Here is a 25376-nt window from a genome sequence, read left to right as displayed (position 1 = left end):
AATGAGATGTGACTGAAATGTATGTAAAGTCAGTGAGCATTTTGTGAAACAGGAAAATTAACACGTGCTTAGGAGAGTATATTGATGCAAATGTTTCAAAAGACAGTTTGTTGATAATAAATGCCAAGAGATTTTAAATGTTCTATTTCTGAGAATTTGTTCTAAGGGAATAATTTGAAATTTGGAATAGTTTAAATGCCTAAAAATTGGGAAATAGTTAAATTTTATAAAACTTGGCACAGTCATGTACCTGAATATTGTTTAGCCACTGACATTTATGATTTTGAAGACTTTTTGATAATGTGAGAACAAAGTTTGTTGTATTAAATTTAAAATTTTAAAAACAAGAATTCTGTATTTCAAATACACTATAATCACAGCTATGTGGAAAATATGCATGGAAAAAAGACAAGAAGGAAAGACATCAGAATTTTAGCACTAGTTGTTTGAGGGTAGTAAGATTCTTGGTAATTTTTTTCTTCTTTATTCCCTTTTCTGTTTTCCAAATTTTAAATCATGAGATTGCATTACTTTCGTCATTGGAATGAGGGAAATTTTTACATGTGAGAGTTTGCAAAATAACAATGGTACCTTTTCGTGCAGTCTTTAAGCCATAAGTTTTTTTTATTGTGTAGATTTGGGGGAAATGAATTATAAGCTTAAAATCAATTAATTTTATTACTACATTATTAATACACTATATTTTAATAATAATGCTTTATTTTAATATATGAATACATCAAATTTTGTGTTACTTTTTATACATTTTTCTTACATGTATGTGTATGTCTTAAGCCTTTTCTTACTTCAGTAATACACTATGTTATTTTATTGTTTAATATAACTTTGCTAGTACCATGGAACTTGCTAGAACTTGCGTTGGAACACCATACTACCTGTCCCCAGAGATCTGTCAGAATAAACCCTACAACAATAAAACGTGAGTTGCTGGCTTTTGGTTTGAAAGTCTCAGTAAAATCTTATGGATTCTTTCTTATGGTGCTTCATAATTTCCTTTTCCTCACCTGTGAAATGAGAATCGCTGTGACTGCGTCTGACCACTTCAGTGTTTCCTAAAGCTTTCAAATTTATTTAGAAAAGAGATATGTCTCTTCATCTGATGATAGAAGTGATAGAATAACATTGAAAGTTGAGGTCACTGTGATGTCCATCTTTGTGTTCGATTATCAGGCTTTCTAAGCACTGTTGGGCCTATTGCGGGAAAGTGTTGTAGATGGGTCAGGCGGAAGGTCTGGTGACCTTCCAGGTCACCAGCACAGGTTTAGGAGCCAGAAATCCTAACCTTGACTCTGTCAGCAACTCGACCAAGTCAGTCAGTCTCTGTGGGTCTCAGTTCCCCTTTCTTCAACAAAGGTGGTGTTGGCCAGGTAATTGTTAAGGCATCTTCCAGCTTTAAAAACCAACAAGCTTTGACATTTGTGGTACTAGAGCCTACTGTTTAGGAGTAATATTAATATAGTTTGTGAAAGTGTTTGTCCCTCAGTCATGTTCAACTCTTTGTGACCCCCTGGGCTGTAGACTGCCAGGCTCCTCTGTCCATGAAATTCTCCAGGCAAGAACGCTGGAGTGGGTTGCCATTCCCTTCTCCAGGGGATCTTCCTGGAGAAGGGATTGAACCCACATCTCTTGCATTTGCAGGTGGGTTCTTTACCACTAGCTTCACAAGCAGCCTTAATGTTAATATACACAGTGATAAAAGATAAAGCCAAGATAGTTTTTACTTCCATGGAAGGAGAAGGAAAACATTTCACTTTTCAAGGCTGTCTTCCAGTTGAACTAGTTGGCTTTGCAGGAAGACCAAGTTCCTTTGTGGTGTTCATTGTCTATTTATTTAGAAAAGTACCCAAGAGATATTTGACTGACTTTGAAAGAGATAAATGAAAAGCAAAGCCCTAAAGAAGAGTGGTGAACATTTCTCCACATAGTAGAAGAATGGGCATTTTTGGAAGATATCCTCTGACCTAGAGAAGGGGGTTGGCCTCAAGCTGACCAGGAATGCAGTTAGTGTCGCCAGGGTGGAAGGGCAGGCTTTCGAGAGCAGAGCACAGCAGCATTGTTTTGTTGCCTTGCACTACTTTTTAAGCATCTAAGTCAAAATTTAAATATGTTGATTTGATGCTTTGAATAATTGGAAGCTCCTAGTAATAAATCATTACCAAACTGGGTTAATTCACGTAATGCACAGCAAGCCAAATGCTGAGACACTGAGGTTTGCAGCAGAGGAAGAAAGGCAGCCAGATGAGACTGGAGAACAAGTCTCAGATCTGCCTCCCCGAAGGCGAGGGATTTGAGATATTTACGGGATGAAGAAGCATCATGGTCTTAGGCAGGCTTCCCTGGTGGCTCAGTGGTGAAGAATCTGCCTGCAATGCAGCATGGTCTTAGGCATGAGGAAAGGGGATTAGGGGTGAGGTAACTGGTGTTCTGTGCAGACATAGCTGTTTAGTGCATCTTCATAGGATGCATGTTCAAAAATGGAAGTGTTTAGCATGATCTGAGGAGGGGTTATTTTTGGCCCTCTGAGGTCAAAGGTCATTTATTGGACACCTGCACAGGCCCAATTTTAACACATTTTAAGTTCATTGAGTACCAGATACTCTGTTTATCACTTAATCTAACTTTGGTTCTGTCTATAGCCTCGAGTAGAACGTTCCTTTCTAAATTAACGAAATGTTACCTGTTGAATCAAGTAACCCACATTTGAGTTCTTCCTCCCTCCTCCAAATTGCTCAAAATTCCATACGCGCACACATTTTCTTTGAGCTCATCACATGAAGTTAAAGTAAGTATTTAGCCATCAGATTGTAGCGAAGCTTGTGTACCTTTTCTCTGCTGGGACTCTGACAAGCTACAATTTTTTCTCTAGTCTTAGTAAGAGTAAGAATTGATAATGTACTGAAAGCATTTGTGAAAACTGGTCACCCTATATAAAATTGTAAAGATACACAAATATAGTTGACTGTAAGGATAAAAGTTTAAATTGAGAATTATCGATATTTCTTGGCATATAAACTCTTATCTTTCCCAGGGATATTTGGTCTCTTGGCTGTGTCTTATATGAGCTCTGCACACTCAGACATCCTGTAAGTATATTAATCATCAGATTATCTTGAATTATTGAAAAGTATATAAATTAAAATAACCTCTGAAAGAAAAAGGTTGTTTGGTTTCATTAGATTGTTAAAAATTATATGAACAAGATATTAACAAGAATGATAGCTCCATATATACCAACATGGGATGATATCCAAGCTATATTATTAAGTACAAAATCCAAGTTGGAGAATAGTACATAGAGCTTGAAAAAAGTGTTAGTCACTCAGTCGTGTCCGACTCTTTGTGACCCCAGGCTCCTCTGTCATTTAAAAAAGCAAGATATAAAATTTCATATCGTATGATCTCAACTTTGTAAAATAAGTAGTATTTTTTAAACGGCTAGAAGAAAATATATCTCTGGGTGGTGGAATTGTATATATTTTCCCTGTTTATAATTTCGTATACCTTCTAGTTTTGGGAAACGAGTAAAGATTTTGATAATAAACTAAAAAACCCCTTGTTTTAAGTAATATGATGGCTCATTGAATAACTGGCTACATGTTGATGGAAACAATTCAGGGTGGACCATGGTACTCTTAATGAAACCTTTTAACACTGTTTTGTTTCTCAAAGTTATTTTACTTTTTAAAAATTAAAAAGATTTTAAATGCCTTGTCTTATAGCTCAGTTGGTAAAAAAAAATTTCCCCTGCAGTACAGGAGACCCCAGTTTGATTCCTGGGTCAGAAAGATCTGCTAGAGAAGGGATAGGCTACCCACTCCAGTATTCTTGGGCTTCTCTTGTGGCTCAGCTGGTAAAGAATCTGCCTGCAATGCGGGAGACCTGGGTTCAGTCCCTGGGTTGGGAAGATCCCCTAGAGAAGGGAAAGGCTACCCACTCTAGTATTCTTGCCTGGAGAGTTCCATGGACAGAGGAGCCTGGTGGGCTACAGTCCATGGGGTTGCAGAGAGTCAGACACAGACTGAGCGACTTTCACTTCACTCCCTCCTCTTTTCTAACATTTATTTATTTTCAGTGTTTATTTATTTACTTATTTGATGGTGTCCAGTCTTAAGTTGTGGCTTGCAGGATCTTCAATTGCACAGACTCTCTAGTTGTGGCAGGAGGGCTCAGTAGCTGCCCCAGGCAGGCTCAGTCCCTCCGTGGCATGTGGAATCTTAGTGCCCCGGCCAGGGAGCAGACCCATGTTCCCTGCATTGCAGGACAGGTTCTTAACCATTGGACCACCAGGGAAGTGCCTCTTGGTATTCCTTTAAATATTCGCATTGAATTTTTCTCTGATTTAGTATCACCATTGCTTGTCCTTTCAGTTTGAGGGTAACAACTTACAGCAGCTGGTTCTGAAGATTTGTCAAGCTCATGTTCCTCCGATATCGCCCAGGTTTTCCCGTGACCTACAGTTCTTACTATCCCAGCTCTTTGAAGTATCTCCCCGAGATCGTCCATCCATCAACTCCATTTTGAAAAGGCCCTTTTTAGAGAATCTTATTGCCAAATACTTGACTCCCGAGGTGAGTTTGGAGGTGATTCTGTTTGGATTTTGACAGAGATTTGTGGCTAGTGAGTCCTGATACACTGTTATATTTTAGGTCATTCACGAAGAATTCAGTCACCTACTTTTACATAAAGCAAGACCATCTGCTTCTCGACCTGCTGGGAAGGTGGCCCCTGGTAAGAAGGACTTAACTGTGCAACCAAAAGATATTTATTGTGTGTGTCTCACGCAGTGATTTATAGTATATGGTTGACAACATTAGCAGGGAAATTCCTCCAGATTTATTGAATGTGAACATTTAAAAAATAGGAGCACTATAAGCAGGACTTCCCAGGTGGCGCTCATGGTAAAGAACCCGTCTGTCAATGCAGGAGACATGAGATGAATTTATTATAGCAATAGCATGATTTCTTATTAATCTCAATGCCTGAGACCTACAACACATCTTTATATTAAACCCAGACAATTCTAGTCTACCTTTATGAGGCCTTGTACTAGCTGCAACTGGAAAATCTGCCCAAATCGGCCTATGAAGTTTCGATCTCTGGGTCAGGTAGATCCCTTGGAGGAGGGCAGGGCAACCCACTCCAGTATTCTTGCCTGGAGAATCCCATGGACTGAGGAGCCTGATGGGCTACAGTTCATAGGGTCGCAGAGTCAGACACGACTGAAGCTACTTAGCATGCACGAGCATTATAAACAGGAGAAAAATTTTTGTTGAGTGGTGACCTGTGGGCGTGCCTGTACATCTAGCTCATTCATGACCTGGAAAATTCATCTCCTCTCTTCTCATCAGTCAGGAAAGCTTGATGAAGCAGTGGATTTGCTGATAAAGAGATGCTCAAAGAGGCAGGATCCAAGCTTAACTTTTGTGTAGGGAAGGGGTAGAGAGTCAGAATCATGAGATGAAGCTTGTGTTATTGAACTAGAGAGAATGGACTGGAGATTAAGAGTTCTCTTGCAGAGGCTGGTTTGAGCTGAAGTTAGGATCTTGGACCTAATTGGTAACAGTAGGAGAATTGTTACTATGTGATCCCCAAAGAAAGCAGGTGATACCTTATGGTAATGAGAAATAGGGGAGCTGCTTCAGTGATAGTGTCAGGAATCAGCTGATGAAATACTGTATGTGTTTGTGTGTATGTGTAAGAGAGACAGACATTAAAGAGAAAAATTACTAATTCAATTAACATTGTGAAATAAGAACAGCAGGATTTTTCAATTCCATTCAACTCAGTTGCTCAGTCATGTCCGACTCTGCAAGTCCATGGGCTGCAGCACGCCAGGCCTCCCTGTCCATCACCAACTCCCAGCGTTTACTCAAACTCATGTCCATTGAGTTGGTGATGCCATTCAACCATCTCATCCTCTGTCATCCCCTTGTACAACATCCTCCTGCCTTCAGTCTTTTCCAGCATCAGGGTCTTTTCAAATGAGTCAGTTCTTTGCATCAGGTGGCCAAAGTATTGGATTTTCAGCTTCAGCATCAGTCCTTCCAATGAATATTCAGGACTGATTTCCTTTAGGATGGACTGGTTGAATCTCCTTGCAGTCCACGGGACTCTCAAGAGTCTTCTCCAACACCTCAGTTCAAAAGCATCAATTCTTTGGCACTCAGCTTTCTTTATAGTTCAACTCTCCCATCCATACATGACTACTGGAAAAGCCATAGCTTTAACTAGACAGATCTTTGTTGGCAAAGTAATGTCTCTGCTGTCTAGGTTGGCTATAACTTTTCTTCTAAGGAGCAAGCGTCTTTTAATTTCATGGCTGCAGTCACCATCTGCGATGATTTTGGAGCCCCCCAAAATAAAGTCTGTCACTGTTTCCACTGTTTCTCCATCTATTTGCCATGAAGTGATGGGACCAGATTGCCATGATCTTAGTTATCTGAATGTTGAACTTTAAGCCAACTTTTTCACTCTCCTCTTTCACTTTCATCAAGAGGCTCTTTAGTTCTTCTTCACTTTCTGCCATAAGGGTGGTGTCATCTGAATATCTGAGGTTATTGATATTTCTCCAGGCAGTCTTGAGTCCAGGTTGTGCTTCTTCCAGCCCAGCGTTTCTCATAATGTACTCTGCAAAGAAGTTAAATAAGGAGGAGCCAAGATGGCGGAGGAGTAGGACGGGGAGAACACTCTCTCCCCCACAAATTCATCAAAAGAGCATTTAAACGTCGAGTAAATTCCACAAAACAACTTCTGAATGCCAGCAGAGGACATCAGGCACCCAGAAAAGCAATCCAACTCTTTGAAAGGAGGTAGGAAAAAATATAAAAGACAAAAAAAGACAAAAAGAGGGAGGGACGGAGTTCCGTCCCGGAAGGGAGTCTTAAAAGAGAGAAGTTTCCAAACACCAGGAAACCTTCTCACTGCGAATCTGTGCCGAGCTTTGGAAGCACAGAGGGCAACATAACGGGGAGAAGAAATAAATAAACAATTAAAACTCGAAGATTGCGAGTCCTACGGTAACTCCCCCAGCGGAGAAGCAGCGCAGACGCCTGCACGCACCATTAGCAAGCGGGGGCTGGGCAGGGAGGCGCAGCGCGGGCTGCATCGCTTAGAGTAAGAATCTGGCCTGAATACCCTGAGCACTATCTGAGCGAAATAATTTGGGCTAGCAAACCAGACTGTGGGATATCTACCACGCGAAAAGCCAGCCCCAACCTAAGACACCGCCAGGCCCGCGCACGGAACAAAGAATTGAACAGAGATAGCCGGCTGCAGACCTTCCCCCTCCGGTGACAGGCAGCCAGAGCCGGAAGGGGGCAATCGCAGCCCCAGAGAGACATTATCTATAAAACTGTAAGCAGGCTTCTTTGCTAACTAAAACTTTTTGGGGGTCTGGACGGTTAACATCTGCCTGAGAAGGTGCGCCGGTTTTACACCCAGATAACCGAGTGGCGGGGAGGCGATAAGTCGCAGCATTGGCGCTCGCCAAACACCTCATCACTTGAGCTGCTCGGACCTGGGAAGAGCACAAAACTCAGGCCCAACTGAGTCTGCGCCTCTGAGGACTACCCGAGTGCCTGAACCTGAGCGGCTTGGACCTGGGAGGTACATGCAACCCAGGGCCAGCCTCGGATTGTTCCCAGCGGAACAACCTAGAGCCCGAGCAGTGTGGGCAGGGAGGCTACACGCGCCGTGAGCGGGGGCAGACCCAGTGTGGCTGAGGCACTGCATGAGCGCACGTCAGTGTTATTTGTTTGCAGCATCCCTCCCTCCCTCCCCACAGCGACTGAACAAAGAGAAGAAATACAGCTCCACCCATCAGAACACCGACACAAGCTTCCCCTAACCAGGAAACCTTGACAAGCCACCTGTACAAACCCACACACAGCGAGGAAAAGCCACAATAAAGAGAACTCCACAAACTGCCAGAATACAGAAAGGACACCCCAAACTCAGCAATTTAAACAAGATGAAGAGACAGAGGAATAGCCAGCAGATAAAGGAACAGGATAAATGCCCACCAAACCAAACAAAAGAGGAAGAGATAGGGAATCTACCTGATAAAGAATTCAAATAATGATAGTGAAATTGATCCAAAATCTTGAAATTAAAATGGAATCACAGATAAATAGCTTGGAGACAAGGATTGAGAAGATGCAAGAAAGGTTTAACAAGGACCTAGAAGAAATAAAAAGAGTCAATATATAATGAATAATGCAATAAATGAAATTAAAAACACTCTGGAGGCAAATAAATAGTAGAATAACAGAGGCAGAAGATAGGATTAGTGAATTAGAAGATAGAATGGTAGAAATAAATGAATCAGAGAGAATAAAAGAAAAACGAATTAAAAGAAATGAGGACAATCTCAGAGACCTCCAGGACAATATTAAACGCTACAACATTGAATCATAGGGGTTCCAGAAGAAGAAGACAAAAAGAAAGACCATGAGAAAATACTTGAGGAGATAATAGTTGAAAACTTCCCTAAACTGGGGAAGGAAATAATCACCAAGTCCAAGAAACCCAGAGAGTGCCAAACAGGATAAACCCAAGGCGAAACACCCCAAGACACATATTAATCAAATTAACAAAGATCAAACACAAAGAACAAATATTAAAAGCAGCAAGGGAAAAACAACAAATAACACACAAGGGAATTCCCATAAGGATAACAGCTGATCTTTCAATAGAAACTCTTCAAGCCAGGAGGGAATGGCAAGACATACTTAAAATGATGAAAGAAAATAACCTACAGCCCAGATTATTGTACCCAGCAAGGATTTCATTCAAGTATGAAGGAGAAATCAAAAGCTTCTCAGACAAGCAAAAGCTGAGAGAATTCTGCACCACCAAACCAGCTCTCCAACAAATACTAAAGGATATTCTCTAGACAGGAAACACAAAAATGGTGTATAAATTCGAACCCCAAACAATAAAGTAAATGGCAACAGGATCATACTTATCAGTAATTACCTTAAACATAAATGGGTTGAATGCCCCAACCAAAAGACAAAGACTGGCTGAATGGATACAAAAACAAGACCCCTACATATGTTGTCTACAGGAGACCCACCTCAAAACAGGGGACACATACAGACTGAAAGCGAAGGGCTGGAAAAAGATTTTCCATGCAAATAGGGACCAAAAGAAACCAGGAGTAGCAATACTCATATCAGATAAAATAGACTTTAAAACAAAGGCTGTGAAAAGAGACAAAGAAGGTCACTACATAATGATCAAAGGATCAATCCAAGAAGAAGATATAACAATTATAAATATATATGCACCCAACACGGGAGCACCACAGTATGTAAGACAAATGCTAACAAGTATGAAAGGAGAAATTAACAATAACACAATAATAGTGGGAGACTTTAATACCCCACTCACACCTATGGATAGATCAACTAAACAGAAAATTAACAAGGAAACACAAACTTTAAACGATACAATAGACCAGTTAGACCTAATTGATATCTATAGGACATTTCATCCCAAAACAATGAACTTCACCTTTTCTCAAGCGCATGGAACCTTCTCCAGGATAGATCACATCCTGGGCCATAAACCTAGCCTTGGTAAATTCAAAAAAATAGAAATCATTCCAAGCATCTTTTCTGACCACAATGCAGTAAGATTAGATCTCAATTACAGGAGAAAAACTATTAAAAATTCCAACATATGGAGGATGAACAACACCCTGCTGAATAACCAACAAATCACAGAAGAAATAAAAAGAAATCAAAATTTGCATAGAAACGAATGAAAATGAAAACACAACAACCCAAAACCTGTGGGACACAGTAAAAGCAGTCCTAAGGGGAAAGTTCATAGCAATACAGGCACACCTCAAGAAACAAGAAAAAAGTCAAATAAATAACCTAACTCTACACCTAAAGCAACTAGAAAAGGAAGAAATGAAGAACCCCAGGGTTAGTAGAAGGAAAGAAATCTTAAAAATTAGAGCAGAAATAAATGCAAAAGAAACAAAAGAGACCATAGCAAAAATCAACAAAGCCAAAAGCTGGTTCTTTGAAAGGATAAATAAAATTGATAAACCATTAGCCAGACTCATCAAGAAACAAAGGAGAAAAATCAAATCAATAAAATTAGAAACGAAAATGGAGAGATCACAACAGACAACACAGAAATACAAAGGATCATAAGAGACTATTATCAACAATTATATGCCAATAAAATGGACAACGAGGAAGAAATGGACAAATTCTTAGAAAAGTACAACTTTCCAAAACTGGACCAGGAAGAAATAGAAAACCTTAACAGACCCATCACAAGCACGGAAATTGAAACTGTAATCAAAAATCTTCCAGCAAACAAAAGCCCAGGTCCAGACGGCTTCACAGCTGAATTCTACCAAAAATTTAGAGAAGAGCTCACACCTATCCTGCTCAAACTCTTCCAGAAAATTGCAGAGGAAGGTAAACTTCCAAACTCATTCTGTGAGGCCACCATCACCCTAATACCAAAACCTGATAAAGATCCCACAAAAAAAGAAAACTACAGGCCAATATCACTGATGAACATAGATGCAAAAATCCTAAACAAAATTCTAGCAATCAGAATCCAACAACACATTAAAAAGATCATACACCATGACCAAGTGGGCTTTATCCCAGGGATGCAAGGATTCTTCAATATCCGCAAATCAATCAATGTAACACACCACATTAACAAATTGAAAAACAAAAACCATATGATTATCTCAATAGATGCAGAGAAAGCCTTTGACAAAATTCAACACCCATTTATGATAAAAACTCTCCAGAAAGCAGGAATAGAAGGAACATACCTCAACATAATAAAAGCTATATATGACAAACCCACAGCAAACATTATCCTCAATGGTGAAAAATTGAAAGCATTTCCTCTAAAGTCAGGAACAAGACAAGGGTGCCCACTTTCACCATTACTATTCAACATAGTTTTGGAAGTTTTGGCCACAGCAATCAGAGCAGAAAAAGAAATAAAAGGAATCCAAATTGGAAAAGAAGAAATAAAACTCTCACTATTTGCAGATGACATGATCCTCTACATAGAAAACCCTAAAGACTCCACCAGAAAGTTACTAGAACTAATCAATGATTATAGTAAAGTTGCAGGATATAAAATCAACACACAGAAATCCCTTGCATTCCTATACACTAATAATGAGAAAACAGAAAGAGAAATTAAGGAAACAATCCCATTCACCATTGCAACAAAAAGAATAAAATACTTAGGAATATATCTACCTAAAGAAACTAAAGACCTGTATATAGAAAACTATAAAACACTGGTGAAAGAAATCAAAGAGGACACTAATAGATGGAGAAATATACCATGTTCATGGATCGGAAGAATCAATATAGTGAAAATGAGTATACTACCCAAAGCAATTTATAGATTCAATGCAATCCCTATCAAGCTACCAACAGTATTCTTCACAGAGCTAGAACAAATAATTTCACAATTTGTATGGAAATACAAAAAACCTCGAATAGCCAAAGCGATCTTGAGAAAGAAAAATGGAACTGGAGGAATCAACCTACCTGACTTCAGGCTCTACTACAAAGCCACAGTTATCAAGACAGTATGGTACTGGCACAAAGACAGAAATATAGATCAATGGAACAAAATAGAAAGCCCAGAGATAAATCCACGCACATATGGACACCTTATCTTTGACAAAGGAGGCAAGAATATACAATGGATTAAAGACAATCTCTTTAACAAGTGGTGCTGGGAAATCTGGTCAACCACTTGTAAAAGAATGAAACTAGAACACTTTCTAACACCATATACAAAAATAAACTCAAAATGGATTAAAGATCTCAACATAAGACCAGAAACTATAAAACTCCTAGAGGAGAACATAGGCAAAACACTCTCTGACATACATCACAGCAGGATCCTCTATGACCCACCTCCCAGAATATTGGAAATAAAAGCAAAATAAACAAATGGGACCTAATTAAACTTAAAAGCTTCTGCACATCAAAGGAAACTATTAGCAAGGTGAAAAGACAGCCTTCAGAATGGGAGAAAATAATAGCAAATGAAGCAACCGACAAACAACTAATCTCAAAAATATACAAGCAACTCCCACAGCTCAACTCTAGAAAAATAAATGACCCAATCAAAAAATGGGCCAAAGATCTAAATAGACATTTCTCCAAAGAAGACATACAGATGGCTAACAAACACATGAAAAGATGCTCAACATCACTCATTATCAGAGAAATGCAAATCAAAACCACTATGAGATACCATTTCATACCAGTCAGAATGGCTGCAATCCAAAAGTCTACAAATAATAAATGCTGGAGAGGGTGTGGAGAAAAGGGAACCCTCTTACACTGTTGGTGGGAATGCAAACTAGTACAGCCACTATGGAGAACAGTGTGGAGATTCCTTAAAAAACTGGAAATAGAACTGCCTTATGATCCAGCAATCCCACTGCTGGGCATACACACTGAGGAAACCAGAAGGGAAAGAGACACGTGTACCCCAATGTTCATGGCAGCACTGTTTATAATAGCCAGGACATGGAAACAACCTAGATGTCCATCAGCAGATGAATGGATAAGAAAGCTGTGGTACATATACACAATGGAGTATTACTCAGCCATTAAAAAGAATACATTTGAATCAGTTCTAATGAGGTGGATGAAACTGGAGCCTATTATACAGAGTGAAGTAAGCCAGAAGGACAAACACCAATACAGTATACTAACGCATATATATGGAATTTAGAAAGATGGTAACGATAACCCTGTATACGAGACAGCAAAAGAGACACTGATGTATAGAACAGGCTTATGGACTCTGTGGGAGAGGGAGAGGGTGGGAAGATTTGGGAGAATGGCATTGAAAAAAAAAAAAAAAGAATTGAGTTGACAGTTTTATATGTAATAGGAGAAACATCCTACACCTAATTTGTGGACTTCCTTTGCTTTAGAATGATCTGCACTCATTTAACCTGCTATTAAGAACACATTGGATGTGAGAGATGAATAGCTTGAGAGCCACTATTTTTTCCCTTATTACAACAAACCACATTAGAAGTTAAGACACATGAAAAAACATTTGGAAATCTGTGTACCCATCTCTTTTTCAGGTAAAATGACTACAAGTGCCTTTAAAATGACATAAATGGGCCACTATTTATATTCCACAAATTACGGGTTTTTTAAGCCTATAACAGTCTATATTTTTGAGAATTTTTTAGATGACAATTCAAACTTAGTATTTACATGTACAAAGGGTTGTTTGTTTTTTTTTTTAATTTGGGAACATTATTAAATCTACTGTTACTGTTTTCAAAAAAAAAAAAGAAGTTAGATAAGCAGGGTGACAATATACAGCCTTGACGTGGTCCTTTTCTGATTTGGAACCAGTCTCTTGTTCCATGTCGAGTTCTAACTGTTGCTTCCTGACCTGCATACAGATTTCTCAGGAGGCAGGTCAGGTGGTCTGGTATGCCCATCTCTTTCAGAATTTTCCACAGTTTGTTGTGATCCACACAGTCAAAGGCTTTGGCATAGTCGATAAAGCAGAAGTAGATGTTTTTCTGGAACTCTTGCTCTTTTGATGATCCAATGGATGTTGGCAATTTGATCTCTGGTTCCTCTGCCTTTTCTAAATCCAGCTTGAACATCTGGAAGTTCTTGGTTCATGTACTGTTGAAGCCTGGCTTGGAGAATTTTGAGCATTACTTTGCTAGCGTGTGAGATGAATGCAATTGTGTGGTATTTTGAGCATTCTTTGGCATTGCCTTTCTTTGGGATTGAAATGAAAACTGACCTTTTCCAGTCCTGTGGCCACTGCTGAGTTTTCCAAATTTGCTGGCATATTGAGTGCAGCACTTTCACAGCATCATCTTTCAGGATTTGAAATAGCTCAACTGGAACTCCATCACCTCCACTAGCTTTGTTCCTAGTGATGCTTCCTAAGGCCCACTTGACTTCACATTCCAGGATGTCTGTCTCTAGGTGAGTGATCACACCATTGTGATTATCTGGGTCATGAAGATCTTTTTTGTACAGTTCTTCTGTGTATTCTTGCCACCTCTTCTTAATATCTTCTGCTTCTGTTAGGTTCATACCATTTCTGCCCTTTATCGAGCCCATCTTTGCATGAAATATTCCCTTGGTATCTCTAATTTTCTTGAAGAGATCTCTAGTCTTTCCCATTCTATTGTTTTCCTCTATTTTGCATTGATCACTGAGGAAGGCTTTCTTATCTCTCCTTGCTATTCTTTGGAACTCTGCATTCAGATGGGTGTATCTTTCCTTTTCTCCTTTGCCTTTTGCTTCTCTTCTCAGCTATTTGTAAGGCTTCCTCAGAAAACCATTTTTCCTTTTTGCATTTCTTTTTCTTGGGGACGGTCTTGATCACTGCCTCCTGTACAATGTCATGAACCTCCATCCATAGTTCTTCAGGCACTCTATCTATCAGGTCTAATCCCTTGAATCTATTTGTCACTTCCACTGTAAAATCGTAAGGGATTTGATTCAGGTCATACCTGAATGGTCTAGTGGTTTTCTGTACTTTCTTCAATTTAAGTTATTCAATTTAATGGCAGGATTTTTAGCCATAACCAAATATCTCAGCTTCAAGAATGAGGAGGAACCAGTGAGAGGGAAATATTACTCACTGTGATGGAGAAATGATTATAAACTTAGGAAAGTTATAAAGGGAAAGTGAATGGATAATTCTGCTATGTTTAATTTGATTTGACATCATTATGTATTGGTCTAGATTGAGAATGTTTAGAAAGTAGAGAAGTAGAGCATGAGAGAAAGTGTATTGTCTACATTTCTAATATAGGACAGATGCGAAAACAGGAACACATGGGTGAATGTGATAAATACCAACATGTTAGAAGACCCACTCATCCATTTCCAATAACAATGGGCCCTGAGCGCTGCGGCCTGATAACCCAAGCTCTGATGACTACGTTTAATTACTTGTAATTAATTTAGTTAATGATTGAACTACTAAACATGTTATGCGTATTGTTTCTGTAAATGTTAATATTCACTCCTAAATTGTTAAATAGTAGACTATTAAATAATTAAATATTACTAGAACTATGTATGGAGAAGGAAATGGCAACCCACTCCAGTATTCTTGTCTGGAGAATCCCATGGACAGAGGGGCCTGGCGGGCTGCAGTCCATGGGGTCGCAAGAGTCGGACATGACTGAGCGACTAAAGAGAGAGAGAGAGAGGGAGAGAGAGAGAACTATGTAAAGGAACCCTGGCAAGAATGATTTCCTCCATCCAAAGAAAACGCGTAGTCATTTTCCGTCAGCCCTTCTCTTTGTGAGTATAAATGTTTCTGGTTTAAGTGAACATGTTTCAAGTGAACATAAATGTTTCTGGTTAAAGTGTGTTATGAAATGCTCCATATGCTTATACTCTCACAAGTATAAAAAAATTTTTTTTAATGAAGTTGTTTTCTTTTGGTTAAATAAGATTCTAAAATACAGAACGTGAGATTCCAGGGAAAGTGCCTACCACGATCAAGGATAACAGTGCCAAATAAGAGGAAGGACGTATTATGTAGAAATGAATGGAGATCACCAGCTGGAGCCCAGACACCCATATCTGTAAGTCATGCTAAAGCATTCCTGTTGTTTTAGCAGATGGTCTGTTCTACAGAACTACTTCCACATGTTCATGAGGTATGAGGTCATGATGTGGGGGTTCACTAGTTTTGTACTTATAATAAAATTCTGTAATTAGCATTACAGTGGTAGTTCATGGGACAACTTCTAGTTGTTATATATATATATTTAACAATGCTGTATTTTCTTATAGGTATGGTATGTATTAGTTTTTTTTGTAATTCAATTCCTTTTAACTTCTTTAAATAAATAGGATTTTTCTATATAGGACAAGTGAGTAGAACAGCAGCAGAAAACTTTCTGCATTCATACTCCTAATTCTGATGTTGTATGTAATTGAGGAATTTTTATTATAAAATCATTGATTTTTTCCCTGAGTTTCTTTATGCCAGTTATTTGAATCCATTTCATCAGAATGTTGAATCTTTTAGTTTTTGCTAGTGAAATGCTTCTGGCACATAAAAATGGCTGTTGTATTTTAACTGAAGAATTATATTCTTAAAGAAGGCTCATGGTATAATTACAGGACCATTTGAAGTACATTTCCTAAGTGTTTACTTGCTATCTGGACACTTTAGCAAATATATGGGTACAGATAGATTTTTGAAACTATTTAGTTATTGCCCTTTATTTGATAGAATATGGCTTAACTTTATTAAAGAATTTTGAAAGTATGTTGTAATTTAGAATACTCTGTAGCAAACCTGCAGGAGGCAAAAAAAAAAAAAAAAAAACATCTGAAAGTTTTATGGGTGGATGATATTAGGAGAACATATTGCTGGTTCTTCAATCCTCTGAAAGCTTCTGCTAATGCAGTGAAATGGGAGGTCTCCACAGGAACCATCTTGGATGTTGTTATTACTGTTTGAGATTTTAGAGAAAATCCTAAAGAAGCTGTTTTTGCCTTCCAATACTTTTCTGTATTTCTAGCCATTTTTCAACTAACTAGTAGTACATTCTTTTGGGTTGTACATAGGTAAATATTGTAAAACTAAGAAAATGACTTGACACTTTAAAATTAAAATAAATGTTTAATTTGTATTTAGACCGATAAGCCAGATTTTACACATTTACTTTAATATTTGAATAGGATTATGTGAATGTGCCATTTTTGTAAGTTCAGTTCAGTTCAGTCGCTCAGTTGTGTCCAACTGTTTGCGACCCCATGAATCGCAGCACACCAGGCCTCTCTGTCCATCACCAACTCCCAGTTTACCCAAACTTATGTCCATCGAGTTGGTGATGCCATCCAGCCTTCTCATCCTCTGTTGTCCCCTTCTCCTCCTGACCCCAATCCCTCCCAGCATCAGAGTCTTTTCCAATGAGTCAGCTCTTCGCATGAGGCGGCCAAAGGATTGGAGTTTCAGCTTTAGCATCATTCCTTCCAAAGAACACCCAGGACTGATCTCCTTTAGAATGGACTGGTTGGATCTCCTTGCAGTCCAAGGGACTCTCAAGAGTCTTCTCCAACACCACAGTTCAAAAGCATCAATTCTTCGGTGCTCAGCCTTCTTCACAGTCCAACTCTCACATCCATACATGACCACAGGAAAAACCATAGCCTTGACTAGACGGACCTTTGTTGGCAAAGTAATGTCTCTGCTTTTGAATATGCTATCTAGGTTGGTCATAACTTTCCTTCCAAGGAGTAAGTGTCTTTTAATTTCATGGCTGCAATCACCATCTGCAGTGATTTTGGAGCCCCCCAAAATAAAGTCTGACACTGTTTCCACTGTTTCCCCATCTATTTCCCATGAAGTGATGGGATCAGATGCCATGATCTTAGTTTTCTGAATGTTGAGCTTTAAGCCAACTTTTTCACTCTCCTCTTTCACTTTGTAAGTTAAAGATGGTCAAATATCTATAATTTTATATTTAATCTAACATATATATTGTGTGTGTGCTCAGTCGTGTCCAACTCTTTGCAACCCATGGACTGTAGCCTGCCAGGCTCCTCCGTCCATGGGATTCTCCAGACAAGAATACTGGAGTGAGTTGCCATTTCCCCCTCCAGGGGCTCTTCCTGTGTATATGAACAACAACAAATAAGTTTATGAAAAATAGGAAATAATAACACAGTTTAGTTCCATATCTTGGGTTGGATAGATGCTCGCTAAGTATTTTTGATACACTAGCCATAAAGTATACGTGACTCATATTCACACCTGAGCAAAATTATTAACTATGGTGCTGCAGGACTTTGGCTTCTAAAACATTTTTCAATTCTAGGATTTGGATATTGTAAGATTACTGAAAAACGAGTCTAGAGCAAGAACAACAAGATAATTTCTATACCTTGTTTTAGCTATGGTCACTATCAAGCAATCAGTTATTATAGATTTTAATCCTGTATTTAAAAAAAAAATCTCTCTTCATTTTAATCCCTCAGGTAAAAATGGTAGAAAGGCCCAAACTTGCTGCAGTGTGTGGACATTATGATCATTTTTATGCTCAACTTGACTTGTTGAGGAAGAGAGTGCACGGACCAAATTACCACCATGTTCCTCAAAAAGATACCAGAGATGAGGAGAGTTATGATCAGGAAGAAAGCCACAGTCCACCTCCAGGTCAATGGTAATGTCATGGTCTAACTTAAACTTTCGTCCTCTGAATAATATCTTGCTATATCAGCATTTATTTTGAAGTCTGTCCAAATTCTCCTAAAGCATCCAGGAAGAATCTCCAGACTACGTTTAAAATACTTAATTCACTGTTCCCTTGACACTTTTTCATCTCAAGTTTGATGTAACTAATCTTACTCATGTTGCCATTTGACTGTGGCCACAGATTCATACTCTTGAATTTTTCATGTTGTTTTCTTCTTTCTGGTAATGCCGGAGACCTGGGTTCGATCCCTGGGTTGGGAAGATCCGCTGGAGAAGGGAACAGCTACCCACTCCAGTATTCTGGCCTGGAGAATCCCATGGCTGTATAGTCCATGGGGTTGCAAAGTGTTGGACATGACTGAGCGACTCTCACTTTTCACTTTGAACTCAGAATGTCACAGGTGATTTGTGAATCTCATTATGAAGCTGAAAATCTACTTGTCAAATTGCTGCCTATAACAAGTTAAAATTTCTACTCAAGCTGAATGTTTCTGTTTCCTAAGGCTTGCTGAATACCTTCAGAGGAAATGTGAAGCTCAACAATATAAGCTGAAAGTGGAAAAGCAATTGGTAAGTAAAAACCAAATATAAGAGGCCATCAGAGATTTCTAATGCTTTCTCTGTTCACAAATATTCATGGTTCCTTAAGTCAAAGTTCATTCCACATAGAAGATTAAGACTAGTTTTTAACAGCTAAAGAAGAATATTGGGAATAGGCTTTAGCTAGGGTCTGAGAAGCCTCGTCCGTTCCCTGGCTCCATCACTTGCTGTGACGTTAGGCAGAACATGCAGCCTCTCTGAACTTCAGTATCTTTCTCTATAAAAGCTGTAGATAGGCTTCGAGGTCCCCTTGAGTGCTGCTTTTCTTTGGTTCTAGTTTATTAGAATTCTACACATTTTAAAAAAGGGATTATCATATTTTATTTGAAATGAAAGTTAAACTTTACCCTTAAGTATAGTGTCAAAATTCTGGGGCTGAGTGAAACTGGATATACATCCTATTTGTATTGGTCTTATTTTGAGCTGCTCAAAAGCTTTAGTTCTCTTCCCCTACCTAATCTCAAGCTCCAAGGGTTGCTGAACTTTTATAGATATTTGATTTCACAGTTACAGTTTAGCAGTTCAGAAAACAAATCTAGGCATCTTACATGCTAGCGTAAAATACTGATTGCTTAGAATAAACAATACCAGTGGTTTTATTCATTTACTTTTTTAAAAGTTTCATGCTTAATCTAAGAAAATTCTGCTCACTATAAAAAAAAACTCAATATAATTATTATCAAATAGTGAGATTGATAATATAATTATTGCTTAAAGGATGAAGTGCAGGTCAAGTCATAAGGTGTTTCCAGAATGCAAATACACTTGATAAACTACTTTATTCCAATAACAGGGTCTTCGTCCATCTTCTGCTGAGCCAAATGACAACCAGAGACAAAAGCTAAGAAGCGATGCGGAAGGACCTAGATTCTGGGGGCTGCAGTTCAGGAGAAATGAAATGAAGGAACAGGTTAGAAACTGCTTCCAAGGGCTACCGCTGGATTTCTCTCGTTGTCTTGTGTACCGTAATACCATGTTGCTTTGAGGAGGGCACGGCAACCCACTCTGGTATTAATATTCTTGCTTGGAAAATCCCGTGGACAGAGGAGCCTGGGGGGCTACAGTCCATAGGGTCGCATGACTGAAGCATCTTAGCACACACACACGCAGGGTATTATTGTTTTTAGCATCTATGGTGCACCCGAGAGAGCTCACTACACAAACCCTTGCTGGGTACACGGTGTGATGCACCACAATGAGGGCTCAGGGGAGACAAAGACATGCATTCCACCTTCTCAGAGAATGCAGTGTAGCTGAGTTCATAGGGCTTTTTACCTCGGATTGATCAAGTAACTGTCCATCCTGAACATTTTTGAAATTTGTGTTAGTTCCCTCGGGCTGCCTTACAACACACTGGGCAGTTTGAAGCGACAGAAATTTACTGTCTCACAGTTCTGGAGGCTTGAAGTCCAAAGTCAAGATGTCAGCAGGGCCATGCTCCCTCTGAACTCTGGAGGGGAGTCCCTCTCTGCCTTTCGCTGGCTTCTGGGAGTTGGTCCGTGATGCTCAGATATCCTCACTTGCAGTGACACAACTCAGTCTCTGCCACTGGACGTGGCATCCTCCTCGTGTGACCATCTTCGTCTTCTTTTTTTAAAAGGAGTCTGCTTATTTTTTAAAATATTATTTATTATTATTATTATTTGGCCACACCATGTGGCGTGGGGCCCTTAGTTCCCTGGCCAGGGGTGAAACCCAAGTCCTCGGCATTAGAAGTGCAGAGAGTTAACCACTAGACTGCCAGAGAAGTCCCTGGCCATCTTCTTAACAGGACAGCAGGACCCACTCTGCATTAGGGACCCACTCTGCCCCAGTTGTGACCACAGCTTAGCTTAACTATTCACCCCTGCAATGACACCATCTCCAAATATGATCACTTTACCACAGGCAAAGTATAAGGCAGATTATCATTTTGGGGAGCACCGACTTTTCCCTTACTACATATCACACATTTCTAAAATCATAGGCTGTCTTGGGGATTTCCCTGGCTGTCCAGTGGTTAACACGCCATGCTTCCAATGCAGGGGGTGTGGGTTCGATCCCTGGTCGGGGAACTAAGATCCCACGTGCCGTGAGGCATGGCCAAAAATAAAAAATAAAATAAAAATAAAATCATAGGCTTTCTAGAGAGTATTCTGTCAAGTTGTCCGCAAACATTTAACATTTTGGAATTGGGATTGCTTTCCAGGAATATTGGAAGCAGTTAGAGGAAATACGCCAACAGTATCACCATGACATGAAGGAAATTAGAAAGAAGATGGGGTGTGACCTGGAGGTAGGTAAATTCATTCTTCTAAAGGAAATGTTGAGGGACTGCCCTGGCAGTCCAGTGGTTAAGACTTCTCTTTCCAATGCAGGGGGTGTGGGTTTGATCCCTGGTCAGGGAACTTAGATCCCACATGCCTCATGGCCAAAAATCCAAAGATAAAATAGAAACAATATTGTAACGAATTCAATAAAGACTTTAAAAATGGCCCACGTCAAAATAAATGTTTAAAAAACGGAAACAAAATGTTGCTCTATTGATTCAGAGCTAACTAAACTGAGCAAATATTAACAGTAATGATCTTTTTAAAAAATAATTTTAGATATTTAACTATTTTTGACCATGCTGGGTCTTTGTTGCTGTGTGGGTTTTTCCTAGTTGTGGCGGGCCGGGGCTCCTCTTTATTACATGCTTGGGCTTCTCTGCAGACCTCAGGCTCTAGGGCGTGTGGGCTTCAGTAACTGTGTGTGTGGACTTAGTAATTGCAGTTCCCAGACTCTAGAGTACAGGCTGATTAATTGTGGCCCATGGGAGTAATGATCTTCTCATCAAAAAGATAAACTTTATCAGGCAAACTTTTTTTTTAAATAGGAAAACTGCCAGATGTAATGGAAGCCCCACTGAATTATGGTTTACCTGAGGCTGCACAAGGTGATGGGGCTGAGAGTCTCAGTGGAGAGAGCCTGCTATTAAATATGGTTGATCGTGTTCCCTGTGAGTCAGTCAATAAGTATTGACCAAGCAGGTATTTTATTCCAGAACTGGATTCGAGACAGGAAGTGAGTTCATGCCTGTGAGGTAGGAAAAACAACGAGCATTTACTGAATTTAGCTACATTGGAATCCCAGGTGGCTCAGTGGTAAAGAATCCACCTGCCAATTCAGGAGACGCAGGAGACGTGGATTTGATTCCTGGGTCGGGAAGATCCTTTGGAGAAGGAAATGGCCATCCACTCCAGTATTCTTGCCTGGAGAATCCCACGGACAGAGGAGCCTGACAGGCTACAGTTCACCGGGTTGCAGAGTCAGACATGACTGAGCACGCGTGCATGCACACACACACACACACACACACACACTGGAATAGTCTCATATGCTGGGGTAGTCTATATGAGGCAACATTTGAGTACAGTTGAGATGATTCTTGAAATATCCTTTGAAGGAGCCACATTGGAGATTCATTCTTCTATTTCTTAAGTGGTTGTTTTTTCAGTAGAACTCCAGATGAGATGGCTGGCTTGTGTCTGGAGACCACATTGCATGAAAAACACATGCATTTTTAAACACTAGAAACATCATCGGGACCCTGGAATGCTCCTCCAATGAGAGGCCAGGGGGTACCGAGTCCCATTGAGGACACAGCCTGTCTCACACATACTTGAACTACACACTTATTTTGTAGAACTGCCCACACTGCTGAAATTGATCTTTCCCTCTCCCCCATCTCTGAGGGCATATATATATAAATGAATATAGGTGAAATGAGCAGAGGTACAATTCGGTTGTATGTACTGGGCTCTGAACTAGAGCTTTGATATCCACATCTTCTTTACTTCCCATGACAGAGAAGTTCAAGTCACTTAGATATTACAAGGCAGACTGTGTAACGCCCCCTGATGGCTCAGACGGTAAAGAATCCGCCTGCAATGCAGGACACGACTGAATGACTAACACACACAAAACACAAATAAGCAACTGATTCTAAAACCTGTACCCTTTCCAGCATAGACACTTCTACCCATAAACAGCTGGAAAGATAAGACATGCATGTGTGAAGCAGTGCTGGAATAACTGAATCTGGTTAAGCCCTGTGAGTGAACATGAGTGGGATGAGCTGGTGGAAGAATTTTCTGGAAGAAGAGAGATGGGGCTCAGAAGATGGGTCTGAGAAGCAGAGTGGAGTTTGGAGAGGCAGAGCTAAGGAGGAGGGCATCTGAAAGAACCACACAAAGCTTCAGGCCAGGGTGCCGTGGGAGGGGCAGGCTGGACATGCTTATCACCAGAGCAGTGCATGCGTGCAAAGTCGCTCAGTCATGTCTGATTCTTTGCGATCCTATGGATTGTAACCCTCCAGGTTCTTGTCCATGGGATTCTCCAGGCAAGAATACTGGAGTGGGTTGCCATGCCCTCCTCCAGGGGATCTTCCCAACCCCAGGGATCGAACCCCCGTCTCTCACCTCTACCTGCAGTGGCAGGTGGGTTCTTGACCACTTGCGCCACCTGGGAAGCCCAGAGCAGTGGTTTGGTTAATGGTGGAGAGCCTCGTGTTATCCTCAGCCCTGTTTTTTAAGGCGGGTCTGGGATGGGAAGCCTGCATGCAGGAAAGATGGACGCAGACTTTTCTAGAGAGGCCAGGAAAGAAGCCCTTGGGGGAAATGAAAGGCGGCCATAGAGGACAGAGGCCATGAGGGCATTCTCTCCAGCCACACCCCCGGATCCTCCCTGGGCCAGTGTCCTCACGAGACCCCATTCAGGTCTAGCAGCTGAGGGGCAGCAAGTGGCCTTCAGAACCGACGCAGAACCAACCTTGTGGATTGTGTATAATTTATGTTGAAGGAGGACTCAAAAATGAACTGGAAAACCTACTTGGTGAAGAAGAGCGGCCTGCCCATCCCCCATGAAGCACCTGAGGAAGAAGCATCTGTGCAGGTGATGGTTATTGTTAGACGATGCTGTGTTTCCCAGTGAGTCTGCTCCAGCCCTGTGTTCCCATCCCTCCTTGTGCAGTAGAACCACGGGGGAGAGTTTAAAAAACTCAATCAGGACCCTCTCTGGTGGTCCAGTTGTTAAGACTCCTGCAGGAGCGTGGGTTCCATCCCTGGTTGGGGAACTAAGATCTGGCACATTGTGTGGGGTGCTGCTCCACAAAAAAAAAAAAACAAAAAACAGAGCAATCAAAAAAAAAAATTAAAATGCCTGGACTCCATCCCAAATGGTCTGGGGTGGGACCCAGGCATCTTGTCATCAAGAGCTAGCTGGTGAGTTCGTGCAGCCGTTTGAGAACTGCTTCCGGGGTGGAAGAAATTTCTATTGTCTGATGGTGTTTGAATCTGAATCTCAAACACACCCCTCAATAAATCTCACAGTTAGTTTATCTTCAAACTTACCTTTTTGGTATTAATAGGGAACTGTGCAGAGCTGAATGATCAAATGGCTCACAAAGGACTTTTCTTTTTTCCTCTGGGAGGTCTTTCCCCTTCATCTTCAATGAGGTGCCCCAAAGGCCTGATTGAGGGCAGGTGAGAGGAAGCCATGTTGAGTGAAGTGAAGGCTGAACAGCCTCCCTGAGTGTTTCTTTTTGTGAAAACCCGGGGACTTCCACAAGGGGTGGTGCTCAGAGCTCTAAAGTGGACTAAGGTTGAATTTTCTACCCAGTGGGGTGAATGGGGCTTCAGGGTCTAATATGTTTGACACGAGTTTGACCCCTGGGTCGGGAAGATCCCTTGGAGGTGGGCATAGCAACCCACTGCAGTATGCTTGCCTGGAGAATCCCATGGACAGAGGAGCCTGGTGGGCTACAGTCCATAGGGTCGCAAAGAGTTGGACACAACTGAAGTGACTTAGCATGCACACACAAAGGGAAATAAAGCAATATGACACTTCTCATGCAATTGAGACAATCAGACTACACAGTCAGATCAGACAACCAGCCTCACAAATATAAGTAAGATAACAGAAGTCAGAGTCTTGTTTCAGAGTGTGTAACATTGCAAGGCAGGAAAACACCCTTCCCAGAGTTCTGGGGCAATCAACCAATAACAATTCAAACTGATAGATGTGAAGTACATGCAAAGGGTGTGGTCCACAGACGAGGCAGTAATTAACATCTATGTGTAGGTATGTGTTAGTCGTTTAGTTGTGTCCAACTCTTTGCAACGCTACGGACTATAGCCCGCCAGGCTCCTCTGTCCAGGGGGATCCTCCAGGCAGGAATGCTGGAGTGGGTTGCTATTCCTTTCTCCAGGGGAATATATATACATATGTATATATATAAACACACATGGAGACTCATAAATTTCTGGCTTGAAAGGAATAGTACATTTTACCAAGATGTGGAAGAGTAGGGAGCAAGCTTCTATGTCGGGGGGTGGGCCCTCAGGAGCTCCGCTTTGGCTGTGTTGAGTCAGGAAGATCTGAGAGACCACATCCCTGCTTCAGGTCTCTGCCCCGCTGTTCCCTCCACCTGGAACATGCTTTCCACAGACCTTCCTTAGCCAGGGTCCAACACCATCCCAGGGCTCCCATCAAAT

General features: G+C 40.6%; 1 protein-coding gene across 10 annotated transcripts in view; it reads left to right on the top strand.

Moving 5' to 3' along the window:
* The window catches only part of NEK5 (NIMA related kinase 5), a 70481-nt gene that overhangs the window by 23107 nt on the left and 21998 nt on the right, over positions 1 to 25376 (top strand). For 7 of the 10 annotated variants that reach the window (XM_070380365.1, XM_070380361.1, XM_070380359.1 and 4 more), the window contains exons 7-16: positions 854 to 940; positions 3050 to 3104; positions 4389 to 4589; positions 4668 to 4749; positions 15504 to 15637; positions 18045 to 18229; positions 18765 to 18831; positions 19655 to 19771; positions 21050 to 21136; positions 23683 to 23775. In XM_070380365.1, coding sequence (XP_070236466.1) covers positions 854 to 940; positions 3050 to 3104; positions 4389 to 4589; positions 4668 to 4749; positions 15504 to 15637; positions 18045 to 18229; positions 18765 to 18831; positions 19655 to 19771; positions 21050 to 21136; positions 23683 to 23775 — 1108 coding nt within the window. The remainder of the gene's footprint in view (positions 1 to 853; positions 941 to 3049; positions 3105 to 4388; positions 4590 to 4667; positions 4750 to 15503; positions 15638 to 18044; positions 18230 to 18764; positions 18832 to 19654; positions 19772 to 21049; positions 21137 to 23682; positions 23776 to 25376) is intronic. The other 3 variants (XM_070380366.1, XM_070380362.1, XM_070380364.1) reach the window with 2 other exon arrangements.

This window comes from Bos mutus, chromosome 12, assembly GCF_027580195.1.
Source record: "Bos mutus isolate GX-2022 chromosome 12, NWIPB_WYAK_1.1, whole genome shotgun sequence".
Lineage (NCBI taxonomy): Eukaryota > Metazoa > Chordata > Mammalia > Artiodactyla > Bovidae > Bos > Bos mutus.
Note: the sequence above shows the minus strand (reverse complement) of the source record. Positions and strands in the feature narration are given on the sequence as shown.